The sequence below is a fragment of the Trachemys scripta genome, chromosome 11, assembly GCF_013100865.1.
Source record: "Trachemys scripta elegans isolate TJP31775 chromosome 11, CAS_Tse_1.0, whole genome shotgun sequence".
Lineage (NCBI taxonomy): Eukaryota > Metazoa > Chordata > Testudines > Emydidae > Trachemys > Trachemys scripta.
The window spans coordinates 26987997-27004709 of record NC_048308.1 but is presented as its reverse complement, the minus strand read 5'-3'; the positions used below and the strand labels follow the sequence as shown (position 1 = coordinate 27004709).

Sequence of the window (16713 nt, the reverse complement as noted above, 5' to 3'; positions counted from 1 at the left end):
CAAACTGAAGTGATCCATCATGAGGTATTTCAACTTTTAGCAGAAACAGCAATTGAACTGAGCCTTACACACACACAAAACAAAAACAAATGGCAGAGGGACTGATTTATTCTCAACTTTTGTCCACAGATCAGTGCATTAATCCACATCTGCAATTATAAAACTGATGGCCTTGTACACTCTCTTCTGCATACTCTCAGCAAAAGATACATTATAAATATAGTAGTCAAATGGGACTTGTCCCAATCCCATTAGAGACTCAAACTACTTTGCCTCCTGCATAGGCTGTACCTAGACTCCCTAGGAGAGGTGAGCAACTAATTCATAATGAAAAATGTATTTAACAAATTTTACTTCCTCTTCTGTTTGTTAATTTTCCACTGATTAAGAGTCTCCAACGTATTCATTAATCAAAATTCCCTTTCAAATATCAATGACTTATTCTTACTCTGGGAGGTTGTTTTCGAACAAGTATCAGTCTACATTTGAATTGTGTTATTTGAACACACAGGACAGATGAAGCAATGTATTCTCTTAGCCAATGAGAAACTTTAGAACCAAGTTTGCAGTACAAATATTCAGAAATATACATTCAAATTTGCTTTCCATGACTATTTCTGTTCTAATTTAATCTTCTGAATGAACATTAGAGGGAGGGAGGTTTTTGGGTGGATGCTGGGGGGGTGGGGGAGAAGGAGAAAGGGTGGCTAAATATTTGCCAGTCTCTACCCCCTATGCAGTTAAATCAAACATGATCCTGATGGCTCTTTATGGAAGAATAGGTAAAAGTGTTTTTTTTTCGTTTTTAAGTTTTCTGACTAGATTTAAACCAAACTTAATTCAACATGTACCATAATAAATGCAATTACATAGACTCTGCATATCAACTGATTTGCATGTCAGTCAAGTTTTTCCTTTATGAAAAACTCTTCACAGAACTGTGGTTTCTCCTACACAAATACTTCCATGTAAATGGGACTTGTATATTTAATTTTATTTATACCAAAATGTCTGAGCTGCTAATATGCTAATCATTTAATACTAAGATAAATTAACATAACCAACAAGCTGAACCAAATACAGTAATATGAATCAGAATGCTTAAGATTCTGATATTTTACATACATAACATAACACAGTCCAAGTTTCAGGTCAGGACAAATTCTTCCAAGCAAATCTGTGACCTTTGTACATAATTTAGAACTTGGGCTTACCCCTTAGAGCAGGCAGCAGTGACCTCTCTTTCTTGTCATCACATTTGTTACATTCACTGAAGTACAAGAGTAAAAAGACATCCACAAGCACCCACATCAGAGAGGTGGCGAGAACCACCTTGCAGTAGACAAATCTCCTCATCTCTTGTCTTGGATTTTAGTTCACACACTGAGTAAAGATGGCTATTGCTGGGATGTATCCAAGCCACGCAGTTAAATTCCAGTATGAAAGTGAAGTCGAGAGCATCCACTGCAATTAAAGAAAAAATATTTGAATTACCTAACAAGTATACATGGTTTAAGGTGCAAAATGATACAAGCATAATGCTGAGATGCTTTTACTCTATTTTAAAAATTAATCTATTTTCCTTTCTCCTGTATCTAAATATCCTCTTTGTAATGACAGGTTTCAGAGTAGCAGCCATGTTAGTCTGTATCCGCAAAAAGAACAGGAGTACTTTTGGCACCTTAGAGACTAAAATTTATTTGAGCATAAGCTTTCGTGGGCTACAGCCCACTTCATTGGATGCACAGAATGGAACACACAGAAACAAGATATTTATACATACAGAGAACATGAAAAGATGGGAGTAGCCATGCCAACTGTAAGAGGCCAATCAATTGAGATGAGCTACGATCAGCAGGAGAAAAAAAAAACTTTTGAAGTGATAATCGAGATGACCCATAGAAGGTGTGAGGATAACTTAACATGGGGAAATAGATTTAATTAGTGTAATGACCCAACCATTCCTCATCTCCGTTTAAACCTAAGTTAATTGTATCTAATTTGCATATTAATTCAAGTTCTGCAGTCTCTCGTTGGAGGCTGTTTTTGAAGTTTTTTTGTTGCAAAATTGCCACCTTCAAGTCTGTCACTGAGTGGTTAGAGAGGTTGAAGTGTTCTCCCACTGGTTTTTGAATGCAAATTTGTGTCCATTTATTCTTTTGCGTAGAGATTGTCCGGTTTGGCCAATTCAGTTATGACTCAAAAATTTTTATATGCCTTTGTTGGTGGATCACCATTGAATGGTTTCATTTTGGGGGCAGAGGGAGGATGGGAAGGAGGAGAGGAGGAAGGGTTGGAAAAAAGCAGGAGAGCCTGCTGTTCAGGCTCCGTTACTCCTGTCTGGAGCACATAAGAGTACTTAACAAATAGCCACTAGAAGGATCACAATGAAGGAAAGAAGATTTAGAGAGCCCCTCAAACCAGTTCCAATAAGGGATAAGACCCTCCCCTTAATTTTCAGCATAGCTCTGGGAATAAGATTAGCTGGTTAATTCATGTTCCTTAGAAGCATAGGGTATGCCTACATTGAACACCTGCAACTGGCCCGTGTCAGCTGACTCAGGCTTGTTGGGCTTCGGCTTGTGGTGTTCACATTCAGGCTCAGGCAGGAGCCAGAGCTCTGGGACCTTCCCATGAGGCAGAACTTGGGCTCCAGCCGGAGCCTAGATGTCTACACAACAATTGAACAGCCCCATAACACGAGCCCAAGTCAACTACAATGGGCCAGCCACATTGCAATGTAGACATACCCATAGAAACGTAGGGCTGGAAGGGTCCTAGAGAAGCCATTAAGTCCAGCCCCCTGCACTGAGGAGTGACGAAGTAAACACAGACCAACCATGACAGATGTTTGTCTAATGTGTTCCTAAAAACCTCCAATGAGGGGAACTCCACAACCTCTCTTGGTAACCTGTGCCAGTGTTTCAGTATCCTTATAGTTTGAAAGTTTTTCCTAATATGTAACCTAAAATCTCCCTTACTGAAGATTAAGTCAATTACTTCTTGTCATATCTTCAGTGGGCATGGAAAACAATTGATCAGCATCCTCTCTCTAACAGCCCTTAACATATTTGAAGACTCATCAGGTTCCCGTTCAGTCTTCTTTTCTCAAGACTAAATGTGCCCAGTTTTTTTAACTTTTCCTCATAGATGAGATTTTCTAAACCATTTTATCATTTTTGTTGCTCTCCTATGGACTCTCTCCTAAAGAGGGGTGTCCAGAATTGGACACAGTACTCCAGTTGAGGTCTCATCAGCGCCAAGTAAAGCAGGACAATTGTCTCTTGTGTCTTACATATGACACTGTACCTAAACTTCATGAACAACTGCTCAGATTTACTTCCTTTTAAAAAAATATTTAAGCAATAGTGTAGTAAATTAAAAACATTTAGAATTGAGAGAGTTCTCACACAAGGATGTTGGTATTTAAGACAGTTGAGATTTGGGGCCTAACCTGCTTATATTATTTCATATTTGTTGATGGTGGTTTGTCTTAACTGAGCACCCATTTAAATGTTACATTTCTTTTTCTCCTTTAAATATACAATCTACAACACTGCACATGGCATACCTACTCCTCCCTCCCCCACCAATATGTTTAACCAAAGACCAGTAAAAACACTTTGCAATAGTACTGAATTTCATTAACAGAATTATTAATAACAATAAATATAAAGTATAAAATATAAAGTATAAGGTGACTAAGTTTAATTGCATACTAAACTAAACAGATGAGAAAGATAAAGATGGTATAAATTTAAATATAACACTTGAAATAGTTCCTAAAATACCATTTCTGTACTTGATATCTGATGAACTTTTCCACATGTCCCAGTTCTAAATGTATGGGCATCAACAGACAGAGATCTTTATTAAAAACAGGGGAAATTATGACTGATATGCTAGGTCTCCCCCATTCCCTACCACTACGGAGGTTAGAATTAGCTTTCGGGATGCTTAGCAGAATCATTATGTGTTCAATACCAAAGATGTGCTTGGTGCTATATAAGGCACAAATACAGACCCTCCCCAGGGACCTTATAATCTAGAAGAACTTGTCTCTTCAATTAGGTTTACTTATTTATATTAAAAATAATAATAATAAAACCATAGCTGTTATAGATTGGGCTGCATGCAATCTTCTTCCGTGCCCCAGGCGGTGTAAGTTTTAACACGGTCTCTACCGATGCAAGAGCCACTCCAACGTGCTGCTGAACTTTTTTCCTTAATTGTGAAATTTACCTCTGGTCCAATAAACTATAAATAAACAATAAACTTGTGCAATAAACTATTCTGAGTTAATGGTGAATGGTAATAATGGAAAATTAATTTTGACAGTAAATTGCTCTTATGTTAATAACATTTGGACTAAAAATTTCTACCTGGATTCTAAAGAAAAAAAAAACTGCTCTGCAGTTTAAAAAAAGTCAAAGATAATTCAGGATATTTTTGTTCATTATGCAAATAGAGACTGTTATTTCAATCTATGTAGCGGTGCATGCTGTGCGTTGACATCAGATTCTAGCACTTAAGAATAGACTAAGTACCTTAGATAGAATTTGTAATTTATTAACAGATAAGAATCATGCCTCCCAATCTTCATATCCTTTAAATCTCCATTTTAAGATGATAACTAACATAGAACTAGAGGAAGAGCCACCAGCAGATATTTTCATTTAACATTCGGTAATATCCCTAGCCAGTTATGTACCAGACTGACAGATTTCTTATATATGTTGAAGATAAAACTGTAAGAGTCCAAGTTTAATCTTTTTTTGGAGACTGATTTTTTGGCCACATTAAAAGTCACATTATTAAGAAGAAATAACTTGTCTATTACAACTTTTAAGTCAGCTTGTGTTTTAATTAAGGACCAGTTCCTAAACCAAAGAAAAACACGTGATATTTTTGCAATATTTCTCTTTTGAACTTCAAACAGCATACACACATGAAGCATTAACATCAGTAAAATGCATTTTAAACACAGAATACAGATTCTATTCCTTCAGTTTAAGAATTGAAAGTATTTCTTTCCACTCCACCTTGCCCCAGAAACCCTGACCTCTTGACAGATGTGTTGGAGACTCCATTCCAGTTTTCCTTGTTTCTGGCAATGAGCTAATGGATTTTCAAGTGTCTACTTGTCCCCATAAATGCTTTATATTAGAAAACATACATTTCTTTAAACGAAAAATTAATTAAAAAGTATTTAAAATTATCAGAAACAAAAGGCTTGAAGCGAAAAGTTGGATACAATGCTGGTAGTCCAAAGAATCAATGTATCCTGGTTAACAATACTGTCAGGAGTTAGTGTTAAAAACAAAAACACACTGTGGAAGCAGAGAAAGAACTGTCATGCATTGCATCCCCTTCCTGTCAGTTCTTTCTCTGCTTCCACAACACTCATGGAACTAACATGAGCAATGCAGCTTAGCATGCATCTCTTTCACTTACATCTATCACTTACATCTCTTTTTATCCCATTCCACAACACTCATTGTTTGCTTAGAATGTAACCTCTTCAGGGCAGGGACCTTGGCTTACCTGTCACTGCCTTGCATACCACTGTGCCATAATATATATATTCCAGACAAAAAAGTAAATTAAAATAATATTAAGGTTGAAAGTCCAGCACTCAGAAGTTCAGAAACCAGAATTTTTTAATGGGAAAATAACTTATTTTTCCCTCGCCTCGTTCTCAGAAACAGCTGAATCCTTTTGGCTGAAAAACTTTCCAGGTTTCAAAACGAAATCCAGCCTGAAGTAAACACCTGGCATGGAAAATTTCCGTCCAAATGATTAAAGATCAGCAAAGTTATAAGCAACTTATAATGGGAATTGTCAGCCAAACTTTATCATAGGCAGTGCAACCAGCCTAGTCTATAATAACCACTAAGAAACAGCTGTAATAAAAGAAGTGAAGGTTGCAAAGTCAAGCACTGAAAAAAAATTAAGGAATGCCATTATTAAAGTTGTCCATGAACCCTTACATTTCCTCCCTTGTGTGTATGCATCATGATGATATACAGTTTTTTTCATAAGTCTCTTGCAACATTCCATGCACAGGATGAATAATGCTCAGTAAATGAGACTGTTGTTCAAGGTTTCCTTTTATCCTCAACACTCTGCACTGAATAGAGGATTAATTTCTACACATGAGAGTCTATGACATTCATTATCCTAGTATATGAGTACACCAGAAACATTATTAGAACATAAGAACGGCCACACTGGGTCAGACCAAAGGTCCATCCAGCCCAGTATCCTGTCTACCGACAGCGGCCAATGCCAGGTGTCCCAGAGGGAGTGAACCTAACAGGTAATGATCAAGTGATCTCTCTCCTGCCATCCATCTTCACCCTCTGACAAACAGAGGCTAGGGACACCATTCCTTACCCATCCTGGCCAGGGCCGGCACAACCCATTAGGCGACCTAGGTGGTTGCCTAGGGCGCTACAATTTGGGGGGCGGCGACTACGGCGGTATTTCAGCAATGGGACCTTCCGCCACCTCTATGGGGGGGCAGCATTTCAGGGCGGGACCTTCCGCTGTCTAGGGCGACAGAAAAGCTGGCGGCGCTCCTGATCCTGGCTAATAGCCATTAATGGACTTAACCTCCATGAATTTATCTAGTTCTCTTTTACACCCCGTTATAGTCCTAGCCTTCACAGCCTCCTCAGGCAAGGAGTCCCACAGGTTGACTGTGCACTGTGTGAAGAAGAACTTCCTTTTATTTGTTTTAAACCTGCTGCTCAGTAATTTCATTTGGTGGTCCCTAGTTCTTATATTATGGAAACAAGTAAATAACTTATTCACTTTCTCCACACCACTCATGATTTTATATACCTCTATCATATCCTCCCTTAGTCTCCTCTTTTCCAAGCTGAAAAGTCCTAGCCTCTTTAATCTCTTCTCATATGGGACCCATTCCAAACCCCTAATCATTTCAGTTGCCCTTTTCTGAACTTTTTCTAATGCCAGTATATTAACCCATTTTCACTCACAGATGAGGAACTGAGGCAAAGAGATTAAGACCAAAAATTCTAAAAGTTCATAAATTTGTGTGCCTCTGTGACTGAATGAGCATAGAGCCTATTTTTCAGAGTATTTTATACAGCCAAAGTAAAAAAGTATGTCAATACAAAAATAATTTTTTGCCAGCATTTTCTTCTTTCACTTAAAGCGTCAAATTCCTAGAACTCATTAACTCAAATTCTGCAGAGTGTTCTAGGGGCACTATCCCAAAGCCAGGTCCAGCCACACTTCCCTCTTGGACAAATTCCTTAATCATCATCGTACTTGCAGCAGGCAGCTGTAGTCTTTCCTCTATTCAGGCAATGTGTTGCCTACTAACCTCTCAACAGGGCCTATACATTCAGTATTTTATCTAGTTTATCTATTTGACCATGTGAATAAAAATACTAAATATCCAAGACGCAATATATGATATTTTGCTAAAGTGTTATCTGTAAGCTCAGAGAGAAACAGTCAAAGTGACATCCTTCTAAGCACTGGGGAGTTTTCTTTGAACGTCCCTGTTGATTATCTTACTCTAGGTTCCTTTGGGGAGCATCCATTTCACAACCTGATGGTTCACTCCAACCATGTCCATAATACGACTAAGCCTATATTCCAGTTTTTCATTTTCATATTTCATTAGCCTGCTTTCCAACAACTTCAGACCCTCTTGTGATTTTATATTCTGACCTGGCTTTTAATTGCTAAGGAGATAGGAGGATGTATCACAGTGGCATCACTTCAGGGGCAGCGAGCACCTCATGGAAAAGTTGTGTTCAGAAACAGCTATACACAAATGTGTCTAAATGCATTTTTAGAGTGCAGATTTCTGTGAGACATTGATCAGCTGGCCTTTGAGAAATGGTTCCTACCCGTGTGGACACAAATAAGAGAAATGACAACTGTGTGAATGAAGTGTCCTGAACCAAGGGCAAGAGTGCATTACACACATAAATAATCACTACTCACAGCAACACCTTCTGAGGGTACTAGAAGCATTTAGTAATGTGAATGGTTTACTAGAGGAAGTGTAGTTTGAGTGCTAGAGCAGGGAACCTGAAGCTAAGCCTCTTGGCTCTTAAGTTCCAGCCTGGCAATTCTGGCCCAGATCCTCAAAGATATTCAGGCATCTAATTCCTACTGATTTCAGTGGAAGTTAGAAGATTAAGTACCTTCAAGAATCTGAGTCTGACTTCAGATAAATCACTTGATCCTTCTGTAGCTTGCTTTAACCATCCATAAAATGGGCCTAATACTGAACAGCCTTTCTGGGGTGCCGGATCTCTAGTCATTAGTTTATTAAAAATGCTGTTAGAACTTCAGGTGAAAATGCTATATGTACTATTATAATGAAGTGTTGCAGTAAATTTAAATCAGCCAATTTATTGTTGAATTAATCTAGTAGGTTGTTTTCCATCTCTTGCTATTTTGATCTTAATATTAGAAGCCTATTGGAATGTTGATAAGAGTCAATGCCCACTGGAAACACAATCTGATTAACCATATCTTATGGAAAGTGTTCTTATTTTAGTTAGATTTTTCTCCCCTATACCCAACATTGAATTCGTACTTCCTTCTGTTTCTGAGATACTTTCTTAGGTGAATCTATTTCAAGATTGATTGTGAGCCTCACTTTGGCAGCAGTTGTTTGGCAACAAAAATCAGCAGTCTTGTCCCTAGCACCCATTCATGGTAGCTGCATTTCTCAAGGAGGTGATTTTTGATGGAATTCAACTAAGTTTCCAAACCACTGTATTGTTTCACTTCAGTGAACAGATAAGGTTTGTATTACTCACTAAAACCTTTTTTATTTTGACTTCCACAGCGTGTCTTTTTAGTTTTGGTTTCAGAACTGTTGCAAAGTTCTTTTCAACAGTTTCAGATTCATCTTAAATCAAAAAGGTAGAACCTTTCAGGTATCCCAAGAGTTTTTTAATGCCTAGGGTTAAAGGGAAAAATCATGCACTTAATAATCAAGAAGACGAGCAAATAGTCCACCATTTCCAGGATTCTTGGTGGTGTGTAAATTAAAAGAATAAAAGCTTATCCTCTAAAAGGCAGAGAAGATGTCTCAGTTATTTCTCCTGGTTTAGTGTAATCTTAAATCAGTTTAACTGGAGATATCACTTTACCATATGGTAGCAAAGCTTTAAGTAATAAGTTATTTATAAATGGAGGAACACTGGATAAGGTTACCTCAACTGCTCTCCAGACAAGACACGCAATGAAGTGTGCACCATTAATATCTCCACTGCAAATAAAGTATGCTTGCTTTCCCATAGGATATTGGATGTAGCAACATCTTCCAGCTAAATCAGCATCCTTATTCTATCCATAATAAAATACTAAACACTATACAAATACAATAGTAAGGTTTCACAATTAGAAACAACTGAAAGACAGGATTTTAACACCATCACTTACTCAGCTATGTTGAACTGTACATTCTACAGTATATATTTTGCAACATAGGAGTATATAAAGCTATACATTTCACCAGAGACCTATTTTCTAATGCCTCCCTATAATATCAAAAGATAATGAATTAAACACACACCTCCCCCTGATAAAACACAGTAACGCAAAAAATTACAATCTGGAAGAGCAGAAGATCTCTATTTGGTTGATATTTTTATGTACATATTAATAACTGTATATGTTGCTCAGGATTATAGGTGCAATAGAAAGGTGGATGAGTGAATAAATAAATGTAACTCATTACACACCTCTTAGAACCTTAACACTTTTATTTCCCATCTTTTTGTTATTTAGCTGGGACACACTGCATTTTAAGATTGCACTAACACAATTTTAAATACAAGATGCCACTCGAGCCATAGGCTTCCAGTTCTGGCAGCCCTACTACCTCAATTTGCCACTGCAATTCTGCCCACTGCCATCTCCAGACTTGTCTTGTAATACTTTGCAGGTTTTCTCAAATAACTCCTACTCCCTCCATTGGGGCCTCAGGAGAGCCACTGGCACTGGTATGGTAATAGCTGTGTGCAATGTTGTGTGTTAACATGCTGCATTGTTTTACAAAGAACAGCCCATACAGCATGTCCACACAACAGCTGCAGAAACACATTTTGTAAGCAATATTTTGTTGCAACATTCAACACTGAAACTGATGCAGATGGCTAATGAAGATGGAACTTAAGAAGTGATGATGGTGAAGGACTCAAATCAACAGAGACTCAGGGCCACCCAGAGGATTCAGGGGGCCTGGGGCAAAGCAATTTCAGGGGCCCCTTCCATAAAAAAAAAGTTGCAATATATAGAATACTATATTCTCGTGGGGGTCCCACAGGGGCCCAGGGCCTGGGGCAAATTGCCCCACTTGCCCCCCCTTTCCCCTCCCCCCGGGCGGCCCTGCAGGGACTATGCCAGCAAAGCACACCACACAGAGAGCAGCATTCAATACTAAAAAGTACCCATAAAAATCTACAAAGAACTAGTGGAAATACCACATGAAACTCTGCCTTAGTGTCTAACCTCCCAAAACTGACCTAGGGTCAATAACAGCCTCATTTTTAGCTTTAGATCCTGGTCTCATAAGTGGCCAATTTAATAAATTGTAGGAGGAAACCTATAATGATGTCCCAAGAGTTTGAGGTCAATGGTAAGGGAATGGGGCAGGCAATTCCCATAGCAGAGCAACTTCAGCTTGGTGCAGTGCATAAGAAATAAGCAAAGTCTACACATTCAACTCTGCTGTACAAGATGCAGTTGAGAGTCCCGTTTATCACCTGAGCTCAAGGCCATAGGAAGGAATTTCCAGTTTAAATCCCAGGTGAGTCGCAGAATGAATGTGACTATCAGCCACTTAAGGCTGTTGTGGAATTCACTGAAGATGCAGAATGGATAATATCGCAATACTGCTTGGAGAAAGGGGACTCAACATAGACTCCATTTATGTCAAGTTTTACATCAGCATTTAACTTGGGCATTAGTGCATTGGTGACAATTCCCAATTGGACAATATGAAGCAAGAAAACTGCACAGAAAATATATGCATATCGGAGCCGTGAAAGCATAAAAGGTGATCTCATAGACTAAAATGACCAGTGTGAGAGTGAGAATTAAATTTTTTGTTTAGTGTATCTTTAAAAAGTGTGCTACACTCTATGTGACAGATGTCTTTCATACTTTATCAGTTTTGCTACCAAAGCACAAACAAAACAAAACAACCACTTCAGAAACCTTCCTAGGTCATTTGGCATGAATAAGTAAACTTTGCAACCCTATCTTCTTAAATTGTGATTTTTTGAAAGTAGAACGTGTTTTGTACAGACTTCTTATTCCAAAGTTAAAACATGTTTAAGTTACTGTGAAACTAATTCTCAGTACATTTTCATAGTCTGCAAATATCCTAGGAATAGATCAGAAACAGCATGAGGCATCATTAGATTCCCACAAGTAGTTTATTAATTTATGAATAATTATCTGCACAAATTATGGAGGAACTGACAGCCGATCAAGAGCTCAAAACAGTGCGTTTTCACATTTGATAAGACAACAAAATTAGAATTCGGTATTTCTAGTTAAAAGTCAATCAACATCATTTTGTATCTTTTAAGAATTCTTTTTAGTTTTTTTCTCTCAAGAGTCTTCTACTTGACATTTAAAAATGGACTTATTCTTCATTTAAAGTTTACATCTGTGACTCAGATATTAGAATGAGAAAAGACCTTGTAGTTCATCTAAGCAATTCTCTTCCCATTGCAGGACTATTCATTACAGCATTTGCAGTGTTGTAGCAGTGTTGGTCCCAAATTTTAGAGACACAAGGTAGGTGAGATATCTTTTAAGCTTGTCTCTTTCATCAGCATAAATTGGTCCAATAAAAGATATTACCTCACCTACCTTGTCTATTACTTACAATGTATTTTGTATTGTGATGTCCAAGGCAGATTTTAGAGGCCCCAGTGATGAGGCTTACATCAATGCCTTTGGAAAACTATTCCACATTCTAACAGATCCCACTATCAGGATCTCTCCTTCCTTCCCCCAGTATTTATCCTAATCTGGCCTTAAAGCACTGGGGAGAGAAAGACATTGACTAGTCAACACTACCAGCTGTGTTTAAAGCCTCAGAAGTGTTTATTGGTATCACTGGCCCCACAATAGTGGCAAACATTAGCTAAGATGCTATTTAAAAGCCATAGTGAGTGATGCTGCCAGGCACATTTGCCTAAATGCTAAAGGTGTACATAGGTACAGTGCCTTCCTCCATGGCACTCAGACACTGTAGGTGCTCCCCTGACTCCCAAGAGTCATAATTTATACCACAGAGAAACAATACTTAGTTTTACTAAGTTGAAAGATTGTAATAGATGGGCTCAAAAACTACAATGTTAGGAGGTATTTAAACCCAGGGGTTTGGCTCAGCCCGTTACAAAAAGAAAGGCCATTTACAAAATCTGGATCCTAAAATAAAGGACTGTTTGGATATAGAGTTTTGCTCAGCCTCTACTCAAATACAGAAACTCTAGTCTAGGTCCACCTTGAGAAGTCTAGCCTTTGGCCATTGTGAAAGGTATTTTGGCGAGCTATTTCGCCAGCCAGGGAAAGGACACAAACTCCACACCCAAGTCCTTTTTTAAGGCCTTTTTTCTTCAGGGCACAGTGTATTGGTTCTTATAAAGGACATAAGTTACAGGTAGGCAACCTATGGCACACGTGCCAAAGGCAGCATGCGAGCTGATTTTCAGTGGCACTCACACTGCCCGGGTCCTGGACACCAGTCCGGGAGACTCTGCATTTTAATTTAGTTTTAAATGAAGCATTTGAAAAACCTTATTTACTTTACATACAACAATAGTTTAGTTATATATTATAGACGTATAGAAAGAGACCTTCTAAAAACGTTAAAATGTATTACTGGCACGCGAAACCTTAAATTACTGTGAATAAATGAAGACTTGGCACACCACTTCTGAAAAGTTGCAGACCCCTAAGCAATGAAAAATAAAACAATTCAATGGAAAAAAAGATACTAGTCAATCTCCAGAGGCTTTTTCACTGCTTCAACCAGCCAGTAGGAAACAGGATACATCCTTCCCCTGAACCCTGCCTCCGCTTCCTTTACCCTGCCCAGCGACATGATAAAAAGGGTTAAGAGATTCTTGCCTAAGATGCCACTTTACCTTGTCACAGTCAATTAACAGTGTGCCTTGCAGAAGTGAGGTCTTCATTTTGCTCTCCAGATTACAGGTGCTATCTCAATGTTCTGCAAAGGTGCATTAGAACAACACATAGACACACAATGCTGATGGCTTGATAGATGCAGGCCAGAACCCCATGTGCACTGCCCATCCAAACAGGGATAAAATGATGCAGTAACAGCCAGCTATTGAGATAATAACCTACAGGAAAGCCAGGGGACACATATCAGAGTGAGAATGTAGATCAGACTCTTATCAACTGTGTACCAAAGGATTTCTCCACTAACTTTTACAATTGTGTTACTTTACAGTATTCACTAACAGATGCTATAAAGTTCCACAGTATTGTGAAACTAGCCAACCTGCACACAACCCCAGCTGTGCCATCCCATTATTTTGCATGCACTCTAACTAAAAACTAATAAGTGGTAAGTAGATGCAGCAGTTTATCTTCTTTGGTATGCACAAAATGCCTATCGGCATATTCCCTGTGTAATAAAGTTTTTAAAAATTGAACCTGTAAGTAAAGCTGAATTGATATAAAGGTCACAAGTGGCCTGTTGATGGGTTGGCAGTAGCATTTCTTGCTGTTGCTATACTGGGCTACAATGCGTTCGTTACCTACAGTGTACTGTCCATCTTTTCTTTTTTAGATTGTTTCTGAAGGTCACATTTTCATATTTTGAGACTGCGCACTTACTCTGACTGAAAACTGGTCAAAAGTCACCAAATTACACACTCATAAGATATTACAGCAACACTGAACAGTGTACATCAAATGCTCTTTTCATAATAAGCCCACTAATAAACAGAAAGTCACAAATGGCTGTATTTAGAAGTGAAAATATAGTTATTACAAATCCAACATCTTTTTCAATAAATAGTTGGAGAGCTGGTGCCACCTGAACACAGCAGGCTACGCAGAGCCCTATATATCAAGTAACTGTTTCCACGTGCAGCCAGGTTCCACCGCCTCCAAGTCTCCATGACTGTATCCCATGGCTACCTCCTGTAAGACACCACACCACCATATTGGAGGGTCCCTGGCCTCTTGTAACCAGCTACATAGGTCAAGAGGAACTCACTTCCTGCTGAGGCCAATCAGGCAAGACCATGGACAAGAAAGGGAGATACTCGATTGGTGGGTTGAAGGCATGTATAGGTGGTATAGTGTTGTTGACCAAACTAACCCAAAGCCCCATGTTACTGTGCAGATAGACCAAAGGCAAAATGGAAAAAAAACAGTGCTTGCAAAGTTTTAGTTATGTACAGTAAAAGCTGTTTTATCCAGGATGTTGAGGGAAATGGGGGGTGCTGGTAAGTGAAAAATGCCAGTTAACTAAGAGGGAAGGAGTTTGGTTGTGGGAGGGGCAGCAGGTTGGGGAGCAGGAGGAGATGTGGAGTGCCAGATCCGGGGAACACTCACCTCAGGCAGCTCCCTGCAAGCAATGACCTGTCCCAGCCTCTCCTAGGCGGAGGCGTGGCAGACGGCTCTGCACACTGCCTCCACCCACAGGCCCCGTTTCCTCCTTCCCCCGCCCCCCCATTGGCCACGGTTCCCAAGCAGTGGAACTGTGGAGCTAGAGCTTGGGGTGGGGCGAGGGCAGCGCCGCCTGCCGCATCTCTGCCTCGGAGCAGCCAGGACAGGTCGCCACTTGCAGGGAGCCGCCCAAGGTGAGTAGCCCCTAGATTCAGCACCCCACAGCCCCTCCCGTGCCTCAACCCACTTCTCCGAACCCCCCTCCCACACCCAAACTACCTCCCAGAGCCCATGCTTTCTCTGGAGCCCCAACCCCCTGCCGGCCCCACGCCAACTGGACTATAAACCAGAATTTAAACAAAGATCAGAAATGCCGGTTTATAAAGCTTTCCAGTGGTGAAGTGCCAGATAAAACAGCTTTTACTGTACATTGGTAAACGCTATAGGAACAGGTTTCAGAGTAGCAGCCGTGTTAGTCTGTATCCGCAAAAAGAACAGAAGTACTTGTGGCACCTTAGAGACTAACACATTTATTAGAGCATAAGCTTTCGTGGACTACAGCCCACTTCTTCGGATGCATACAGAGTGTATGCATACAGAGTGTATGCATCCAAAGAAGTGGGCTGTAGTCCACGAAAGCTTATGCTCTAATAAATGTGTTAGTCTCTAAGGTGCCACAAGTACTCCTGCTATAGGAACAGTTATCAAATCAAGAATGGACTTTATCAAGGCTTGTGGAGCTAACTCTTGTAAACAGGATATATTGTAGAAACAGCGTTCACAAACAGAATTATTAGCAAATAGCAATTTATCTTCCTGGTTATCTACCAGAAAATATATGCATCCCCATATCACTATTAATCAAGTAATGTAATGTGTTCGTTGCTGTAACTATAAGTGTGTTTAAAAGTGAGACATTATGTAACCAAAATAAGAAAGCAGTTAATAGTAAGTATAGTACATTACATTTAGAATACTTTATATTCACGCTAAATCGTGTAATTCTAAAATGGAATGACAGTTAGATCCTGTAATTTTTGCATGACTCTTGTATTCTCCTGCAGTATCAGACAACAGGTCTTAAGAAATACATTCAGACCACCAGCCTTAAGGTATTCTACTATGCCTGGCTACTACAAATATGTCTTGCAAAATGTATGGTGCTAAATAAAATGTGAGGTACAAAAGGTGAGTTGTGAAGTACTGTAAACTCAGCATTAGGTATAGAAAAATTCCAGAGAAAAAGAACAAAAACAATTCTGTTGATGCTTAGCTAACATGCCCTCTGTACCAAGCTATAGCTGGTGCAGGATGTTTCTAAAGTTTTGCTGACTTTTGGAATGCTATAGTCAAACCAAAATAGGAAGCTGTTTACTGCAGAGCCTATGCCAGCCTAGCAAAAAGGCTTCCCAAAACACAAAGACAATAGATAAGAATGATATATTAGGTCTGAAGTAATACAAAGAAACGGTGAAACCCTCATCAGTTTTAAACAATTTTAATATATATAGAAATAAAGTGAATCTCAAATTTTGAGACAGCTGAACAGCTGCCTCCCAGACTGGTTAACAAGGTATTGGCCTTCCTTTCTGTATTATGCTATATTAATCTTTGACTAAATCTTTGATTAATCAAGTTGTTCAAGCCTAGCTATTTGACTTCTATTGTTATTAACTTAAACTGAAACTAACAGTGTGGAAAACCTCAGTGCTATGAGATCATATAAACCTAATCCCAGCACTGTAAAATTGATAATTTTACCTGAGAAAAGAGTGAAAAACAACTCTCACTATTGGCTACTAACTTTAGACTGAAGGTAAGACTTACCAACACTGAGGTCCTGATCCACAAAGTTTCCTAGCTTCCATTGATTTCACTGGAATTTAGGAGCCTAAATACCTGTGTGCTGGCCCTTTGTTCCTACAGAAGGAGATTGTCATATTCCTTATGCATGCAGGACACACAGAAAACGGTTTGAGCTACAACACAACAAAAGCTTATTTTACTTATTCTGTTTAATGAAGCGACCGTTAGGTTATTATTATTTTT

At 39.1% G+C, this 16713-nt stretch overlaps 1 protein-coding gene across 2 annotated transcripts in view; it reads right to left on the bottom strand.

Annotated features, from left to right (window-relative positions):
* The window catches only part of GALNT13 (polypeptide N-acetylgalactosaminyltransferase 13), a 342638-nt gene that overhangs the window by 317290 nt on the left and 8635 nt on the right, over positions 1–16713 (bottom strand). Inside the window, exons 2-3 of one of the 2 annotated variants that reach the window (XM_034785889.1) lie at positions 13167–13385; positions 1215–1464 (exon numbers count right to left, since the gene is read on the bottom strand). In XM_034785889.1, the coding sequence (XP_034641780.1) occupies positions 1215–1356 (142 nt within the window). In that variant the 5' untranslated portion in view covers positions 1357–1464; positions 13167–13385. The remainder of the gene's footprint in view (positions 1–1214; positions 1465–13166; positions 13386–16713) is intronic. The other variant, XM_034785888.1, reaches the window with a different exon arrangement.